The sequence below is a fragment of the Hippopotamus amphibius genome, chromosome 3, assembly GCF_030028045.1.
Source record: "Hippopotamus amphibius kiboko isolate mHipAmp2 chromosome 3, mHipAmp2.hap2, whole genome shotgun sequence".
Taxonomy (NCBI): Eukaryota; Metazoa; Chordata; class Mammalia; order Artiodactyla; family Hippopotamidae; genus Hippopotamus; species Hippopotamus amphibius.
This window is the reverse complement of record NC_080188.1, coordinates 115004666-115023494: the sequence shown is the minus strand read 5'-3', so window position 1 is coordinate 115023494 and position 18829 is coordinate 115004666. Positions and strand designations below refer to the sequence as shown.

General features: G+C 40.5%; 1 protein-coding gene across 3 annotated transcripts; it reads left to right on the top strand.

The window, feature by feature from the left end:
• Positions 1 to 604: 604 nt before the first annotated feature.
• LOC130849170 (transcobalamin-1-like) lies at positions 605 to 18495 on the top strand. Of its 3 annotated transcripts, none has more exons than XM_057727842.1 (10): positions 605 to 770; positions 5164 to 5343; positions 7685 to 7825; positions 9192 to 9347; positions 10961 to 11148; positions 13499 to 13685; positions 14967 to 15153; positions 17044 to 17162; positions 17334 to 17374; positions 18261 to 18495. In XM_057727842.1, exons 1-10 carry the CDS (start codon positions 692 to 694, stop codon positions 18360 to 18362), a joined length of 1380 nt encoding a protein of 459 aa, XP_057583825.1. In that variant the 5' UTR covers positions 605 to 691; the 3' UTR covers positions 18363 to 18495. The 3 variants fall into 3 exon arrangements, with proteins under 3 accessions (XP_057583825.1, XP_057583826.1, XP_057583828.1); XM_057727843.1 differs by lacking the exon at positions 18261 to 18495 and adding an exon at positions 17497 to 18237; XM_057727845.1 differs by lacking the exon at positions 18261 to 18495 and having other exon boundaries at positions 17334 to 18238.
• The last annotated feature ends 334 nt before the right edge of the window (positions 18496 to 18829 follow it).

The window sequence follows — 18829 nt, the reverse complement described above, 5'->3', positions numbered from 1 at the left end:
CATAACACAGGGAGATCAACTCGATGATGGGTGATGAGTTAGAGGGCTGGGACAGGGAGGGTGGGAAGGAGCGTGGGAAAGAGGGGATATGGGGATATATGTATAAATACAGCTGATTCACTTTGTTGTACCACAGAAACTGGCACAACAGTGTAAAGCAATTATACTCCAATAAAAAGCTTAAAAAATTAAAATAAAAAAAGAAAATAAAAAGAAAACACTACACCAAAGACCTTCCCATGTGCCAGGCTCCCCCATCCTGCCTGCTCCAACTTCAGACTTACAACTTCTACTTTCATTTTTATATGTTGTAAGCCCTGTACCCAACAAACCTAATCTCTCAGGAGACGTAAATAAAACAACCAAAGTGGAATGGGAAAGAGGGAACATTACTGAGAACAGTCATTCACATAATTTATTCTCATTGGGCTGAAGGCAAGTAGGGAATAGGAACCCTAAACATTTGGAAAAGGAAACAAAGAAAAATTATTTCCTCATGCTCCCTGACCATATCTTTCAAGACTTCTTCCTGGTTTATTACGTAATTTGGACAACCACACTTGACCACACCTCCTGACGTTACTCAATATTTGTTTGGGGCGAACTGAAGGAGCAGCTCTCCATTATCCTCTGTCCATTACCCAGTAAATAGCCAGCCAAGCCCTCACCGTTCCTGTACACTGTTGGAGAGATGAGACCATCACACCAGCTGCCCCTACTGGGGTTGCTATTGTTTTCTCTTATCCCAGGTCAACGATGCCAGATCTGTGGTGAGTACATTTTGACCTAAAGTTGCTCTAGCATGATAGTCTGAAGGCTACTGACCAGGGGCTTTGTGTAGAGTTTCCTGGGAAAAGACCCTCTATGAGTAACATAAAGGGTGGCAGGAGGTGGTGAGGAAAGTTCTGCAATGTATGTTGTTATAAGAGGGATCATAGATTCAATATTAACTTGCCTAACTCTTCTTCCTATGCCAAGATCCTTTCTACCACAACAGGCCTGCCAAGTAACTGTCTATTCTGATTCATTTTCAATGATAGAAAGCTTATAATCTCAGAAATTTTTTCAGATCATGCAAAGGTATCTTGTGATTTTGAAATGCAGTCTATTATTTTTAGGCTCTTTATTGGAATATAATTGCTTTACACTCTTGTACCAGTTTTTGAGGTACACCAAACTGAATCAGCTGTATTTATACACATATCCCCATTTTCCCTTCCTCCCGCAACTCCCCCCCACCCTCCACGTCCCAGCCCTCTAAGGCATCACCCATCATTGAGTTGATCTCCCTTTGTTATACAGCAACTTCCCACTAGCTATCTATTTTACAATTGGTACCATATATATGTCTATACTACTCTCTCATTTCATCCCAGCTTCCCCTTCGCCCACCACCCCCCCAACCTTGTGTCTTCCAGTCCATTCTCTGCATCTGCATCCTTATTCTTCCCTTGTCACTGGATTCATCAGTACCAATTTTTTTGTTGTTGTTGTTAGATTCCGTATATATGAGTTAGCATACAATGTTTGTTTTTCTCTTTCTGGCTTACTTCACTCTGTATGACAGACTCTAGGTCTATCCACCTCATTACATATAGCTCCATCTCATCCCTTTTTATAGCTGAGTAATTTTCCATTCTGTATATATATCACATCTTCTTTATCCATTCATTTGTTGATGGGCATTTAGGTTGCTTCCATGTCCTGGCTATTGTAAATAGTACAGCAATAAACATTATGGTACATGTTTCTTTTCGGATTATGGTTTTCTCTGGGTATATGCCCAGGAGTGGGATTACTGGGTCATATGGTAGTTCCGTCTTTAGTTTTTTAAGGAGCCTCCAAACTGTTTTCCATAGTGGCTGTACCAACTTACATTCCCACCAACAGTGCAGGAGAGTTCCCTTTTCTCCACACCCTCTCCAACATTTGTTGTTTCTAGATCTTTTGATGATGGCCATTCTGACTGGTGTGAGGTGATACCTCATTGTGGCTTTGACTTGCATTTCTCTGATGATTAGTGATGTGGAGCATCTTTTCATGTGTTTGTTGGCCTTCTGTTTGTCTTCTTTGGAGAAATGTCTATTTAGGTCTTCTGCCCATTTGTGGATTGGGTTATTTGCTTTTTTGGTATTAAGCTGCATGAGCTGCTTGTATATTTTGGAGATTAATCCTTTGTCCATTGCTTTGTTGGCAAGTATTTTCTCCTATTCTGAGGGCTGCCTTCTAGTCTTGTTTATGGTTTCTTTCACTGTGCAAAAGCTTTTAAGTTTCATTAGGTCCCATTTGTTTATTCTTGATTTTATTTCCATTATTCTCCGAGGTGGATCAAAAAGGATCTTGCTTTGATGTATGTCCTAGAGTGTTCTACCAATGTTTTCCTCTAGAAGTTTTATAGTGTCTGGCTTTACATTTAGGTCTTTAATCCATTTGGAGCTTATTTTTGTGTATGGTGTTAGGAAGTGTTCTGATTTCATTCTTTTACATGTGGCTGTCCAATTTTCCCAGCACCATTTATTGAAGAGGCTGTCTTTTTTCCATTGTACATTCTTGCCTCCTTTGTCAAAGATAAGGTGCCCATATGTGCTTGGGCTTACCTCTGAGTTCTCTATTCTGTTCCATTGATCTTCCTTTCTGTTTTTGTGCCAGTACCATACTGTCTTGATCACTGTGGCCTTGTAGTATAGTTTGAAGTCAGGGAGCCTAATTCCACCAACTCCATCTTTCCTTCTCAAGATTGCTTGGGCTATTCGGGGTCTTTTGCATTTCCATACAATCGTAAGATTTCTTGTTCTAGTTTTGTGAAAAATGCCATTGGTAATTTCATAGGGATTGCGTTGAATCTGTAAATTGCTTTGGGTAGTACAGTCATTTTCACCATATTGATTCTTTCAATCAATGAAATGCAGTCTACTTTTAAGAAGTTCAACCCATGGGTTTGGGGTTAACTCCTTGTAACTACACAGAAAAAAAATAATATTAATAATCTCTTTCAAATAATGAAGACTGCTCTCTTGACATTATTGGGTTTAGATATTCCAAGCTATACATCTCCCTCTTTTCAACTCTTCCCCCACAAGACATGGGTAGAAACACATCACCTCTCCTCTGGGCGTAGGCTCTGGAGAGTGTGTAATTCTATTAAAAATAGTGACTAAGAGAAAGAAGAACTGGGTTCAGGTATAGCCTTGACCCCTTAATAGCCAAATGATCCAATGTTTCTGAATTTTTTTCAGCTTCATCCATAAATGGAGGATAATCAGGGAAGGGTGTTCAAGCAGGTGATTTCTTAAAATCTGGTATAGCTCACAGGTGCATAATGTCTCTACTGTAAGTCCTTACCCTGGAACTGAGCTTCAAGCCAGTCCAAAGATGGTGGCACACTGCGGTGCCAGCTGCTGCTCCCTCTTCCTAGTCTCTGTAGCCTGCAAGAAGCACTCCATCCCACAGCAGAAAGACTAAAGCACAGAATCTGCCAGCTCAATTGTTTTACCTGGCCTGTCATTGCCTGTGCTGTATCCTAAGAACAGGGGGTCTCTATGGAGCTGTGAAGTTTCATTCATTGTACAAAATCATTAGCTTTGTTTTGAGTGGTTAAGGAAGCCAATTTGAGTTGTGGATGGGCACTAAAGAGTCTATTTCAGTGCCAGGAAATCTGCTGAACTGGATGCTTCCACCCAATCTCACAGGTGACTCACAATTGTAAAATTGTGCCTGTAAAAACCCATGACCTTTCTACAATTACTCCATTCAGATCTTCCTGACTCTCTCTTCTAAAGAAAGAAAGGTAGGCAAGGAAAATAACATTTCCTGGACTCTCTTAGGATAGTGATAGAAACTCAAGTTGAGCTAGAGGCAATGATATGTACAGTATTTTATAGTTTATTTAGTGTTTGTTTGTTTTTTTGTCCAGTATCTATGGAGTAGGTGTTAATATCCACCATTTAAATTGACGTCAAGAAAGTTACATAACTTTCCCCCCAGTTATAAGTTAGGGAGCGAAGAATCCAGCCAAGGTCTGCCTGAAGCCAGGGTTCATATTCTTCTCACTTTTCCACAAACCAATGAGATAATCTGGAGATGGGTAAGTTTTCTTAGGGTTATGGTCAAAGAATATTTAGAAATGTTTTCAGTGACAGTTAACTCTTCTTATTCCCCTCCAGTCCCTGGGGGGACTCTGGATTTTCTTTCCTTTTCTTTTTCTAAGCTCTTTATTGGGATATAATTGCTTTACACTGTTGTGCCAGTTTTTGCTGAAAAACAAAGTGAATCAGTTGTATTTATACATATATCCCCATATCATATCCCCTCCCTCCCATGACTCCCTCCTGCCCTCCCTATCCCAGCCCTCTAAGTCATCACGCATCGTCCAGTTGATCTCCCTGTGTTATGCAGCATCTTCCCACTAGCTATCTATTTTACATTTGGTGGTGTATATATGTCAATGCTACTCTCTCACTTCGTCCCAGCTTCCCCTTCACCCCTCCCCCAAGATGTTCTTTTTAATTTCACAGTGTCCTGAGACTCCCTCCATCCTTTCCCCTGGGATTTGGACACATTGTAGGCTAAAACTGGAGGGTTTTCCCAAAGGGTCCATAAAGCTGAATAAAGGTGTTGATGCTAGGCCATGTGGGCCATCAGACAATGCAGCTTTGGGGTCAATCACCAATGACACGTAGACTTTTTGCCTTCTTTCTCTTCCCTCTTCTCTTCAGCACTAACCCAAGTGAATTAGAAGATGGAGAAGGAGATACCTGAATCCAGAAAGTAGATTGGGCTGTAGGCTGGGAGTCAGAAGATGTGTATTACAGTCTCATTTAAGGCTCCAAATACCAAGGTCTCTCTAAGGACACCCTCTCTAGGCTTCAAATTAGGTAACGGTACTAGACCCACCAGGCAAGACTTATATTCTGCCAGGATGCAATGTAAGGCTGAACTCATTGTTAAAATATTGAACACTTCCATGCTGGTTGGCAAGAAAGGAATACCTGGCAGAGCGGGGCTCCAGACCCAGCTTTGTATTGTTCCAGCAACATTGGCAGTGGCTACTGGCTGGGCCTATGTCTCTGCCATAGCTGTTATAAATGTTTTAATAACAGCCCTGTTCCTAGCCCTAATATTTTATGAGTGTGTGTTTCTTATTTCCTCCCTCCTTTGCCACAGAGGTAAGCAAAGAAGACTACAGCAGTCTAAAACCTCTGGTAAACACAATGGTATATTCAAGTTATACCAAAGGAATCCAGGATGCCAACATCCTGCTGACCCTCAGACTTGTTGGCATTCACAATCAAAGCTTAGAACAACAGCTGACTCAACAAATCAAACAAGATGTGAGAAAGAGAGGTGAGTGCCTATATTTCCCAGAAGATATAGGGAAAGACTTACCTATCTGTAAAGGTGATCTCCAGTGAGTCCTAAAAATTGTGTGTCCAAAACATTGCTAGTACATCAATCCTAGCTGTAGAAAACTTGAGGTGAAGAGAAGTAGAAATAAAATGTTGTGCACATGGGACTTAGATAATGTTATAAACCAATGTTACCTAACTTTTTTTTAAAAAATCTAGCACAGGTATGTAGTAGGGAGTTTTGGGAATAAAGTTCACATGACATTTAAAAAAATTGAGGTGACAAAAAGGGACCTCAAAACATCAATCTCCTGCCACTGCCATCACTTCCTCTAGAGCTAGGCCTTCCTTCTTTGGGCCCTGAAAATCATTTTCCTTCAAGAATTTACAAGGAAAAGCAAAATAAATGATAGACTCTCATCCACTAAGACTGTTCTATCATCTAGCTGAGTTCATGACCAGACAGGTCATGTGGACCACACCCAAGAAAGCTGACAGTAGAGAGGCAACCACAGAGCAATGGAGATGTGGACTGGGTTTGAGACCAGATTCCACTGTGAGCCTCTCATTTAAATATGGAGCCTTAGCTTTCTAATGGGTATAAGGGGGAAATACAGCCACCCCTACCTACCTAACAATATTACTGTGAGAATGAGGAGCATCCGGAGAGCTTGGATACTCTATAGGGCAGAACATACACATCAATCATTCCTATCCTGGCAAGATGGCGCCCACAAGGAGGGAACATGCCAAGGCCTTATTATTTATTTATTTTTTTTTTCTTTAAGAACTTTTATTTTTTAAGCTCTTGATTGGAATATAATTGCTTTACACTCTTGCACCAGTTTTTGAAGCACACCAAAGTGAATCAGCTGTATTTATACATATATCCCCATATCCCCTCCCTCCTGCGACTCCCTCCCCCCCTCCCTATCCTGGCCCTCTAAGTCATCACCCATCATTGAGTTGATCTCCCTTTGTTATACAGCAACTTCCCACTAGCTATGTATTTTACATTTTTTAGTGTATCTATGTCTATGCTACTCTCTCACTTCGTCCCAGCTTCCCCTTCGTCCCCCTCCCCAACCCTGTGTCCTCAAGTCCATTAAGAACTTTTATTGAGATAAAAGTGACATACAATAAACTACATATATTTAAAGTGTACAATTTGATATTTTTTTCTTATTAGTAATGTATATATGGCAATCCCAATCTCTCTATTCATTCCCCCCCAACCCCCGCCTCCTGGCTTTCCCCACTTGGTGTCTATATGTTTGTTCTCTACATCTGTGTCTCTATTTCTGCCTTGCAAATCAGTTGATTTGTACCATTTTTCTATACTCCACATATGTGTTAATATACGATATTTGTTTTTCTTTTTCTGACTCACTTCACTCTGTATGACAGTCTCTAGGTCTATCCCTGTCTCTACAAATGTCCCAGTTTCATTCCTTTTTACAGCTGACTAATATTCCATTGTATATACATACCACATCTTCTTTATCCATTCATCTGTTGATGGACATTTAGGCTGCTTCCATGTCCTGGCTGTTGTAAATAGTGCTGCAATGAACATTGGAGTGCATGTGTCTTTTTGAATTATGGTTTACTCTGGGTATATGCCCAGTAGTGGGATTGCTGGGTCACACAGTAATTTTATATTTAGTTTTTCAGGGAACCTCCATACTGTTCTCCATAGTGGCTGTATCAATTTACATTTCCACCAACAGTGCAAGAGGGTTCCCTTCTCTCCACACCCTCTCCAGCATTTACTGTTTGTAGATTTTCTGATGATGCCCATTCTAACCAGTCTGACATGATACCTTATTGTAGTTTTGATTTGCATTTCTCTAATAATTAGTGATGTTGAGCAGCTTTTCATGTGCCTCTTGGAAAAACCTTATTATTTATTTTTATTCTATGTTCATTTTTTTTTTATTTTGTTTTTTTTGTTTGTTTGTTTTTTTGGCGCACGGGCTTAGTTGCTCCATGGCATGTGGGATCGTCCTGGAGCAGGGATCGAACCTGTGTCCCCTGCATTGGCAGGCGGATTCTTAACCACTGCACCACCTAGGAAGCCCTCTATGTTCATTTTTATAAGGATTACATGATTCCAAAAAGAGCCCATAATCTCATAGGAAAGACTAAGATCTCACTTGCATTTTTGCAGTACTGCTCGCAAAGGCTCTGTTGGGGGGATAAAGAAGAGAACGGTAAAATATCAGTAAAGAGTAGAGCAGGAGAAAGAAGTGACAGCAACATAAGTCACAAGGAAGACAGGAGGTCAAAAAAAAATTCTAAGCATGTACCTTATTTAACTTGAATACTTTTCTTTTCAGTGTCAGAGGTAACCTCGGGACAGCTTGCCTTGGTTATTCTGGCTTTGGGAGCGTGTAAAAACCCTGATGAAGTGTTTATACGTGATGCTCATCTGGTTAGCAAACTAGGAGAGAAATTCAAAGCAGAAATTGAGAATATGGGTGAGAATCAAGTGTTCAGAGACCTTGGACACCCTTGTCTTCTTCTCCACTGGTCCAGAGCTGTATGAAGTTTCCCCTACTCTTTCCTTCTCCTCTTCACGCTGTTCATCCCACTATACCTTTGAAGATCACTTTCCCTTCTTCCTTCTTTCAACATGCATCTTGAGTTTTCTTTTCCAGTGTGTTCATCTGAGCAGGGACCCTATCTTACATAGCATGATGAATACATACACCCACACTCAAACATACAGGTCACAGTTCTCTAGTCCTTCAGAAGCTTGGCATTTAGACAGATTACACCAGAAATAGCTGAGCACTGCAAGACACTGTGTCATAAGCACCAAAGCATACACATATGAGTCTAGTACAAGAGCTAAAGATGGCAAAAGGTACTTCATCACTAGGAAGAATAGGTTGTCCATCATGGTGACTAGTGAGGAACATTTCTGGGTTCTAGTCCTAACTTTGTAACCACCTGGACATCAGGTATTACTTTTTTAAAAATTCTTATTGGAGTATAATTGAATTACAATGCTGTATTAGTTTCAGGTGTACAGCAAAGTAAATCAGTTATACATATACATATATCCACTCTTTTTTAAGAATTTTTCCCATATAGGTCATTACAAAGTATTGAGTAGAATTCCCTGTGCTGTACAGTAGGTTCTTATTAGTTACCTATTTTATATATAGAAGTGTGTATACATCAATCCAATCTTCCAATTTATCCCTCCCCTGCTTACCCCATAGTAGTCATAAATTTGTTTTATACATCTGTGACTCTACTTCTGTTTTGTAAATAAGTTCATTTGTGCCATTTTTTTAGATTCCACATATAAGCTATACCATGTGACATTTGTCTTTCTGTGTCTGACTTACTTTACTCAGTAGGACAATCTCTGGGTCCATCCATGTTGCTTCAAATGGCATTATTTTGTTCTTTTTTATGGCTGAGTAATATTCCATTGTATATATGCACCACTTCTTCTTTATCCATTCCTCTGCTGATGGACATTTAGGTTTCTTCCATGTCCTGGCTGTTGTAAATACTGCTGCAATGAACATTGGGATGTATGTATCTTTTCAAATTATGTTTTCTTTTTCCGGGTATATGCCTAGAACTGGGAGTATGTTTTATCTCTTTAGTGCTAAATCTCCTCAGTTATAACATGAGACAAGCTGAGTTGAATATGAATAAGATCCTTTAAATTTCTCAAGTTTGCGGATTCTATGTGTGATCTCTCCCCTCTGTTAGTCACCTCTCTTTAAATGTAAAGAAATGGAGATAAAGTAAGTAGAAAGAAGCTTAAAGTGTACTACTCCACTACCACTTCCATGAATAAGGTATTTCTTTTCTCTCTGCCAGAAACTCACAACGGCAATCCTCTGACTAACTATTACCAGCTCAGCCTGACCCTTTTGGCCTTGTGTCTGTTCGATGGGAACTACTCAATCCCCGACGTTACTTATTACTTCACTCCTGAAAATAAAAACTATTATTTTGATGACCAGTTTTCCGTAGGTGAGTCATTGAACCCAATTCCCTTGGTTACGAGGACACGGACACCAATAGGCCCTGCCCTTTGCATTTTTCTACCAATAAGTACTTGAATTTTTTCTATCCTCTTTACCCTAGTCTCCTCAGAAGAGAATTTGTTTTTAGAAGAATGGATATTGGATGGTATTTAGATGTGCAGCGTAGTAGAAAGAACGGGTTCCTACTCCCCCTTTGCTTTGAGTAACCAACGGATGCCAACCCTTGACTTTAATTTTCCCATCTGGAAAATGAGGCTAGATCATGAATATCTTCAGATAAGACATCCTAGGAAGTATAAATGTTAGAGAAAGAGAATACAGTGGAATTCATTTATCTCAACCCTCATCTTTCTCTCATCTATTGGGACCATTTGGATGTGTGGGTTTACTTGAACAATACAACCTCTCCAGTGGCTAGGCCCAATATTTTGATCAGTAAAGTGTGTATCCACCATGGAGAAGGACCAGAAATTTCCCACTGGGTCAGTTTACACATCCAAAAATAAGTCCCCTTTAGGTAGGCAGGTAGTGTTGGTGCTCAGTCCCTATGGACCCAGATCCACTAGCTCATTTTTCTCCAAGAAGCTCAAGGAAAATCACCATTCAGTGTCTCAGGATAGTAAGGAGAATGTGAGTTTCTTATATTCCTTTTTCTATGAGAGATGGAAGGCACCATGCCTACAGAACAGAGGGAACCAAGTAAAGAGCCAAAAACAAACAAACAAAAAAAAGACCTCATCTTCTATTCTCCCAATCTCTTGCCTCCCCTTCTCCATTGAGGAGGTTTACTGATTGTTACCCTTTTTTTTTTATTTATTTGGCTGCGTTGTGTCTTCGTTGCTGTGTACAGGCTTTCTCCAGTTTTGGCGAGCATTGGCTAATTTTCCTTGTGGTTCACTAGCTTTTCATTGCAGTAGCAACTCTTGTTGTGGAGCATGGGCTCTAGGCATGGGGGCTTCAGTAGTTGTGGCTCACGGTCTCTAGAGCACAGGCTCAGTAACTGCAGTGCATGGGCTTAGTTGCTCCATGGTATGTGAGATCTTCCCGGACCAGGCATCAAACCTGTATCCCCTACACTGGCAAGTGGATTCTTAACCACTGTGCCGCCAGAGAAGTCCCAGGAGGTTTACTGAATTAAACAGTTCTCTTAAGTGCTATTTTTTAATCACTCTAATGGAAACCTCGGAACTTTACGAAGACATATTTATTTGGTGCATTATCCTGGGTTTTCTCAATTTCTTTGCCAATATGGCTGAAAGATAAAAAAGATGAGAACCACCAGGATGTAAAAATTTATGTGTTTGCACCGACAAATCCATATGTGTTTCTATGACAAAGATGTGAGTTTCTGAGTACAAGGCACATGGCTATTCAATATAAGGAAGGAATCTTGCAATATTGAGAGGTTAGTGCCAGCAGGATGACTGCTCTATCTTGAAATTCTTCTCTCCCATCATTAGCTAGCATGACCAACCATCCCAGTTTGCCCAGATTTGTCCTATTATTAGTACTAAAAGTCCCACATACCAGGAAACCACTCTGTGCAGGGAGAACCAGTATGGTTAGTCACCCTATCACCCATGTTTTGCTTCCTGACAGATACTGGAGCAATGGCTGTTCTTGCTCTAACCTGTGTGAATAGGAGTATAGAAAGTGAGAAGATTAAAGCAGGTACAGAGGATTCAAACAAAATCCATAATTATACCAAAAAACTGGTAGAGAAGATTCTGTCTATGAAAACAGATGGTCTCTTTGGAAACAAATTTAGCACAGGAGAAGCTATGCAGGTAAGTCAGAAGGTAAAACAGGAGATGGAAAAGGGAATCGTGGAGGAAAGCAACTTCTTTATCCTTCCTTATTGGCCTCCTAAAGACATATTATCCATTCTGTTTCCTATCCTGGCTTTGATTTTACTCACGTGATTCCCCTCTCTTGCCTCAAATGTATTCTCCTCTCCTTTATATTTCCATATCTGATGCTTCTATGAAGATTTTCCTGATTACATTTAAGAAATTCTAGAGCTTGCTACAATCTATCTTGTTTTCTATCACATACAATTTCACACTTTACCATGTACCATTGTTTGGTGTTTCATCTTACCTCCCAAATTAGGTTATGGAAATAATAAGTGGTAGTAGTAGTAACAGCAGCTGGTATTTATTGACATTAAGACATTAATGCCCACAACTACCCAATGAAGAAAGAATTATTACCTCCATTTCCTAAAATAAGAGCGAGTCACAGAGTACTGATAACTTGCCTAATAGTACAAAGCCAAAGAGTGATGCAGACAGGGATGGGACGGAAATAATTGGTCTCAGAACTCACACTCAATGCCTATACTGTCCTGTATATGTCCCTTGAAGACTGAGAATCTTTTCCTGCGTATACTCACTGATCTGCTCAACTCTAAGGGGTAGATACAAGAAGAGATTAAGAAAGGTTTATGGAAAGAAAACAAAATTTTGCTGAGTCTTTGGTATGAATTGGGGTCTACCAGGCTGACTCAGGGTGAGAGGACTTTCAGAGAAAGAGAAGAAGCAAGGACAAAGGACAAAGGCACCAAAGAATATTACATAATTTAGGAAGGTCAAGGTGTTCAGCACAGCCAGCCCAAGATGCTTGGGAAAAATTACAAGATGAGGCTGATGATGTAAGCCAGGGTCCAAGCATAAAATTGTTCATATTATCACTGTTTACACTTGCTAAGTTTGAAAATGAATATAAAACAGTGGTTTGCCATTCTGGCTGCATGTTTGAGTCACCTGGAGGAGTTTTTAGCAAATACTAATGTTTACACCCCACACCAACCAGTTTAAACAGAAATTTAGGGGTGGAATATGGGCCTTGGTCTTGTTTAGAAACCCAACAGGTGGTATTCATTCATGGCAGGACCAAGAGCTGCTTCCCTACCAGACAGTTTATAAGAGAAATTAGAATATGATGATATAATATTTTTTTAATATCCTACAAACGCCGGTTGACTACTTGGTTATCTTTAAGAGTCTTCAGGAAAAATTGAAAAGGTGAACTGTCCTTCCCTGAGAAACTACAGAGCAGCATCTTCAAGTTCAGTCCATTTCAGTCCTTCTTTTACACTAATACCTTCCTAATTTTTCCTACCCTGTAATTCTGCCCCTTCAGTCCAGTTTACACCTGCCGCCTGCATAGTTTCTGTTCCAGAACCTATTAGACTTCCCCCTGTCAAGCAAATGATGGCAGATACCCCACCATGAAATTCAAGGGTCTGCCAATCTGGTCCCAACCTCTTTCTCCAGGCTGTCCTTCCTGAGTGTTCCCTCTACACCAGTCCTCGTAAGCCAGGAGGAATCCTCAGGGGATTGTACTAAAATGCAGATACTCTCATCATGGCCAGGCCAGGCTCTGGCCATTCCTGCTTTATCCCCTTTGGTCACATTGTTGCCTGCTCATGTCACCTACCACAACACCATCATACCACCAGGCCCTATTCAAGTATCACCTTCTCCACCAAGCCTTTCCTCAGGCTCACTAAATGTTTACGAGCTATTCCTCTTTAGAAAGGCCATGCCACAAGATGCTTCTCTTAGGGCATTCATCTTAGGGACTCCTTTTTTCTTTCCTTCTTCTTCTTCTTTTTTTTTTTTTTTTTTTTTGGCTGTTGCCACCACAGGACCTTCATTGCGCCTTGCGGGACCTTTTTTTAGTTGCAGCACGTGGGCTCCTTAGTTGCAGCACGCATGTGGAATCTAGTTCCCTGACCAGGAATTGAACCTGGGCCCCCTGCATTGGGAGGGCAGAGTCTTAGACACTGGACCACTAGGGAATTCCCAAGGGACTCGTTTACAAGAATCTGTTAGCGCTATTTATGAAGTGCCTCCTATATGACAGATATTGTTTCAGCGTCAGCAATACAAAAGTGAATATGATAAAGTCTGTTTTCATTGATGCTATGAGAGTTTGTGTGATTAAACAATTCCCACCTCCCCACCCAAATGAGCTTATAAGCTTCTTGATGAAGGAAAAGGTATTTTAGTGGTCTAAGGTGGTTCCTATGTAGTCAATGTCCAATAAAGAGTTACTAAATTCGTTAGAAGCAGGCTTTCCCCTTATGTGAAGTTTCTCTCATTTATTCTCATTCTCTCTCTCTCTCACTAGGCTCTCTTTGTCTCATCAAACTATTACAAAAATAAACAGAATTGCCAAGAAACTCTGCGCACAGTACTTCAAGAAGTTTCTCAGGGAGCATTCCATCTGCCAATTGCTGCAGCCCAGATCTTACCAGCCCTGATGGGAAAGACCTACTTGGATGTCAACAAAAACTCTTCCTGTACCCACAGTCCAGGTATAGCCCTAAGGAGCAAACTATTCTGCCTTTCAGCATAACACCCAAAATGTGTGAGACTTGGGTGTCTTCAGGGACCAAAAGTGACTAGTTAAACCTCTAAAGCATAACAGTTCCCAGATAGAACTCAGCCCTCCATATGTCATCAGGAATCATCACCACCTGAGGATTTGTCTTTAGCAGGGTAGTAGATGCTGTTCTTGGTTCAAACACTGATCAACAAGGTAGAGTTGATTAAAGGATGTCTGTCTCCAAAGGGATGATTTCTGATTGCTGGATACAGAGATTTCCTGAGTATCCTTCACATCCTAAAAAGTATGGTGTCTCTGACTTTTCATTATGCTCAGTGAGTGATGCCTCATAGACATAAGACATTAAGGTGGAAAGCATATGACAATATTATAAGAAAATTGTAGCATTAATCAAACAACGGATTTTGCAACAAGGTATAAAGAAAGAAGACTTTCTCTTCTACCTTGTTCATTTCTGGTTCGGCCAGATTTCGGTTCAGGGATCTTGGACAACATGTTTAACCTCTAAGCTTCAGTTTTGGACCATAAGAAATGTGAATGATAATAGTACATGACATTTGTAAGGACTGAAGGAGATAATTCATGTAAAATGATTAGTACAGTGCCTGGCACATAATGTTTTCAATAAATGTTAAGAAATGAAAAAAGCAGGGGATTGGGAAAAATAGGGGAAGGGCACTAAGGAATACAAACTTCCTGTTACAAAATAAATAACTGATGGGAATATAATGTACAGCAAGAAGAATATAGTCAATAATATTATAATAACTTGTATGGTGACAGATGGTTTCTAGAGTTACCATGGTGATCAATTCATAATGAATATAAGTCCAATCATGTTTTATACCTGAAACTAAGATAATATTGTATGTCAACTACACTTCAGTAAAAAAATTAAAAGACAAAAGAAAATAAAGAAAAGGGGAGAGCATTATTGTGTGCTTCACCAAACCAAAAAAAAAAATCAGGAGCCTCTGTGAGAAATGGGATATGGGGCAATTGAATTGCTGAAACAGCTGGAAGTTGAGGCAAGCACAAGCTTTCACAAGCTGGTGAGTATCTGGCTTTAATTTGTGCTTTAGTCATATGAGAGATCCGCCCCTCGAGTACTGACACTTGCCCCTCATACAAACCCTCTTCTGCATAAAGGGAAAGCGTCGCTGCATAGAGGTTGTATAGGTGTGCAGACTCTAATACCATTTTTATTATTCCTTGTAATAATTCTTCTCTGCCTTTCTGTCTCTGCCAGTTAAATTCAACATCTCCACTGAGGAGGCTGTAACTGTGACACCTACTGTCTCACCCGCGAATATTTCAGTCAAGTACTCTGTGCGAATCAATGAAACATTAGATTCTGCCAATATCACCGTGAAAAATGGTTCTGTCTTCCTTGATGTGATGAAGGAAGCTCAGAAACAAAATGAGGCTGCTTTTCGGTATGTCTGTACATAACCTAAGGTTAAGGAACACAATGTGATTATGACTCAGCAGAAATACATCTGCACCTGAATACAATGTACATTGAAAACATCTCTCAATCAGTACCTTTGCTGTTCATCCACATCGCATGGCGGGGGTTTACAAAACGGAGGTGAAACTTTTCCTCTTCTAGGACATAACAGATATTAAATTATCACTCACTGAACAGATAAATAAGTATGAGGGATCTCTCTTCTGTCAGTAAAACTCTGTCAATAAATAGAACCTCTTAAGTCAGACATTTTGTGTCTAGAACAGTGGTTCTTAACTATTTTTGAACCACTGACCCCTTTGAAAGTCAGATGAATGGGAGTCTCATCCCAGAAAAATGAACATATGCACAAAACATGTCATTGATTTTTTAAAATTTTATATTGGAGTATAGTTGAGTAACAATGTGTTAGTTTCAGGTATACAGCAAAGTGCTTTAGTTATACCCATGAAGTATCCGTTCTTTTTCAAATTCTTTTCCCATTTAGGTTCTTACAGAATATTGAGCTGAGTTGCCTGTGCTATACAGTAGGTCCTTGTAGGTTATCTGCTTTAAATATAGTAGTGTGTACATGTCAATCCCAAACTCCTAATCTATCCCTCCACACGCCCCTGCCACCCTTTCCCCTGGTAACCATAAATTCGTTCTCTAAGTCTGCGAGTGCAAAACTTGTCATTTAAATCAGAGGTTTCACAAATGCCCACAAGCTTCTCCATGCCGCCCCCACCTTTGAGGAGATTCATGGACTCCTAGATTAAGGTTCCCTGGCCTAGAAAGTCCAAAAATTAAAGTTAAGATATTGACTTTGCCTCTGAAAAATATGGGCCATTTGGCTCCTTAAACCTAACTGACAATAGTTTGTTATTAGTAAATTAATAATTTATTAAGTTTATCTAATAACATGCTATAAGATGCCAGAGAGAAAATCATATATATATGAAAATATGTCTCTGTGTATGTGTATATATATATACAATTATAAAGCCTGCTTTCAAGTGTTCCCAAGAAGGTAGAGAAATGTGACTAAAGAATGTGAAAAAGACATTGATCAGGTCACTTTCCTTTTAAATAAATTTATTTATTTTTATTTATTTATTTATTTATTTATTTATTATTTATTGGCTGCGTTGGGGCTTCATTGCTGCACACGGGCTTTCTCTAGTTGCCGCAAGCGGGGGCTACTCTTCATTGTGGTGCATGGACTCCTCATTGCAATGGTCTCTCTTGTTGCAGAGCACAGGCTCTAGGTGTGAGGGCTTCAGTAGTTGTGGCACACAGGCTCAATAGTTGTGGTGCATGGGCTTAGTTGCTCTGCAGCACATGGTATCTTCCTGGGACAGGGATCAAACTCATGTCCCCTGCATTGGCAGGCGGACTGAAACCCTGCTCCACCTAGGAAGTCCCTAGGTCAGTTTTTAATGAACAAACATGAGCTATTAAATTATCCTTTCCTGTTCTGCTTTCCTAAGTGCCTCTAGCAGAACTGGTTAACACTTTCTTGTACTGCTTTAGTATCTTCAACAGTTACTGTCTTGGGTAGAAGATTAGAAATTGTTGAAGGCAAAGTGTCTACGATAGCAGGAAGGAGGGGCAGAAACTAGGGGCATCATTTCTCTAATTTTGCATGGATTATACAGGGCCGCATCAGAATGACCTGAAATGTTTATGAAACATGCAGATTCCTGGTCCCAGCCCAGACCTACAGAATCGAAGTATATGGGGACAGGGCCAGGAGATCTGCATTTTTTGTAATATCTTCAAGTGATTCTTAGGTACATTAAAGTTTGAGAAACACCTATGGAGAGTTGCCTTTGTACACTTGACATTCCTGTAACCCATTCACTGTTTCCCACAGTTTCACAGCGGAGGATCGCCCATGGGGCCCCTACATCACCTCTGTTCAGGGCATAAGGGCCAACACTGATGACAGAACCTACTGGAAACTTCTGAGTGATGGCCAACCACTGACCCAAGGTAAGGGAGAGTACAACAAACGACCCCACAGAGGGAGATGCCCAAAGCATCCAGGTGTGAGGGTATAAGCTTAGGCGGGGAACATGCCAAGGATTTGGAGAGCCTTATCTATTATTTGATGATTTGGTGGTCAAAGCATTTAACCCACTTCTCTTTCTTCTTCCTTTTCAGGAGCTGGGAGTTATGTTGTGAAAAATGGAGAGTATTTGGAGGTTTGTTGGAGCAAATACTAATAAAATCAAACCTTGCCCAGCTACCTCTAACCCTTTAGTAGTGGAATTCCATGTGGAAATTGATCTTATGCCTTCCTTTTCACTTATCTCAATCCCTATAGCCCAGCCTCTACTTCTTTCTTTGAATGTTCAACAAAAGATCAACAAGTATACAAAAAGAGCATGTTCTAACCATTTCATACCAAAAGGGAATTACTATTAGAGAGAAGACTACCTCAGGAAGAAGCGAAGTGAAAGAGATTAGACCAACCTGTCCAATAAGCTGAGTTCTACTCAAGGTTCCCCTGCTAACTATCTGAGTGACCTTGGGCACCTGGGGAAAATGGAGATAAGGTTCTAGGTCTAATAGTGCAGCAGCAACCAATGAGATCAAGGAGAAACTTTGTAGAGAGCTTGAGCTCTCTGAGATCCAGATGCAAGGGAGGAACTGAGTGCACATGTTAGACTTACACAGGCAATGGGAGAGAGAAAAACATTACCCTGGAGAAAGGGTAAAATGTGAGGCTTATACATAAAAGTCAGTCCACAAAGTCTGAGGAACAATTTCATCCCCTCCTCCAGCTACCTCCCCTGGGTCGCACTTGTTCTCCCACATTTATTTTCCTTTTATTTTGCCACAAAAATCACCCTTATAGGCATATCATCAAAATACACATGGAAAAAAATGATTCCAATGTTCATTTCAGCAGAATTCACTTAAACAAATAAAGTTGAGTCACGTCTAAGCATGAGCTGGGTTACACTTTTTACTGAGTTCCTGGGCTTCGTGCACATTCAGTCAGGAACCAGCAGTGCCTTCAAGATGCCAAAGGGCAAACGGTGCTTCAGATAAAGCATAAAATAACCCATTTAAAATAACCTCCAGGGCTTCCTAGGTGGTGCAGTGGTTACAAATCCTCCTGCCAAGGCAGGAGACACGGGTTCAATCCCTGCTCCAGGAAGATTCCACATGCCACAGAGCAACTAAGCCCTGCGCCACAACTATTGAGCCCATGTGCCGCAACTACTGATGTTCACACGTCTAGAGCCCGTGCTCCACAACAAGAGATGCCACAGCAATGAGGAACCTGCGCACCACAGACCCAACACAGCCAGTAAATAAATAAATAAAATGTATTAAAAAATAAAATAAAGTAACCTCCAAAGGGAAGAGGCCTGTAGGTAGAATTAGTTAACTTATTTCAGCAATGTCTCCCTCATTTTTCCTTGTGTTTTCATGATACTCTGCTCTTCCTCCCCTCCACCAGCAACCCTGCTTCATTCATAATCAGGGTTTGAACCGTCTTCCTAAAACACTGCTTTCTGGCACTGATTTTCAACTCTCAGGTTCAGCTCTGCCCTGGCCTTTATTACCTGGGTGTGACAGATGCCTTCATAACTGCACAGCAAGGGATTCCATTCTCTTGGGTCTGTGTCCCATCTTGAAAGCTAAGT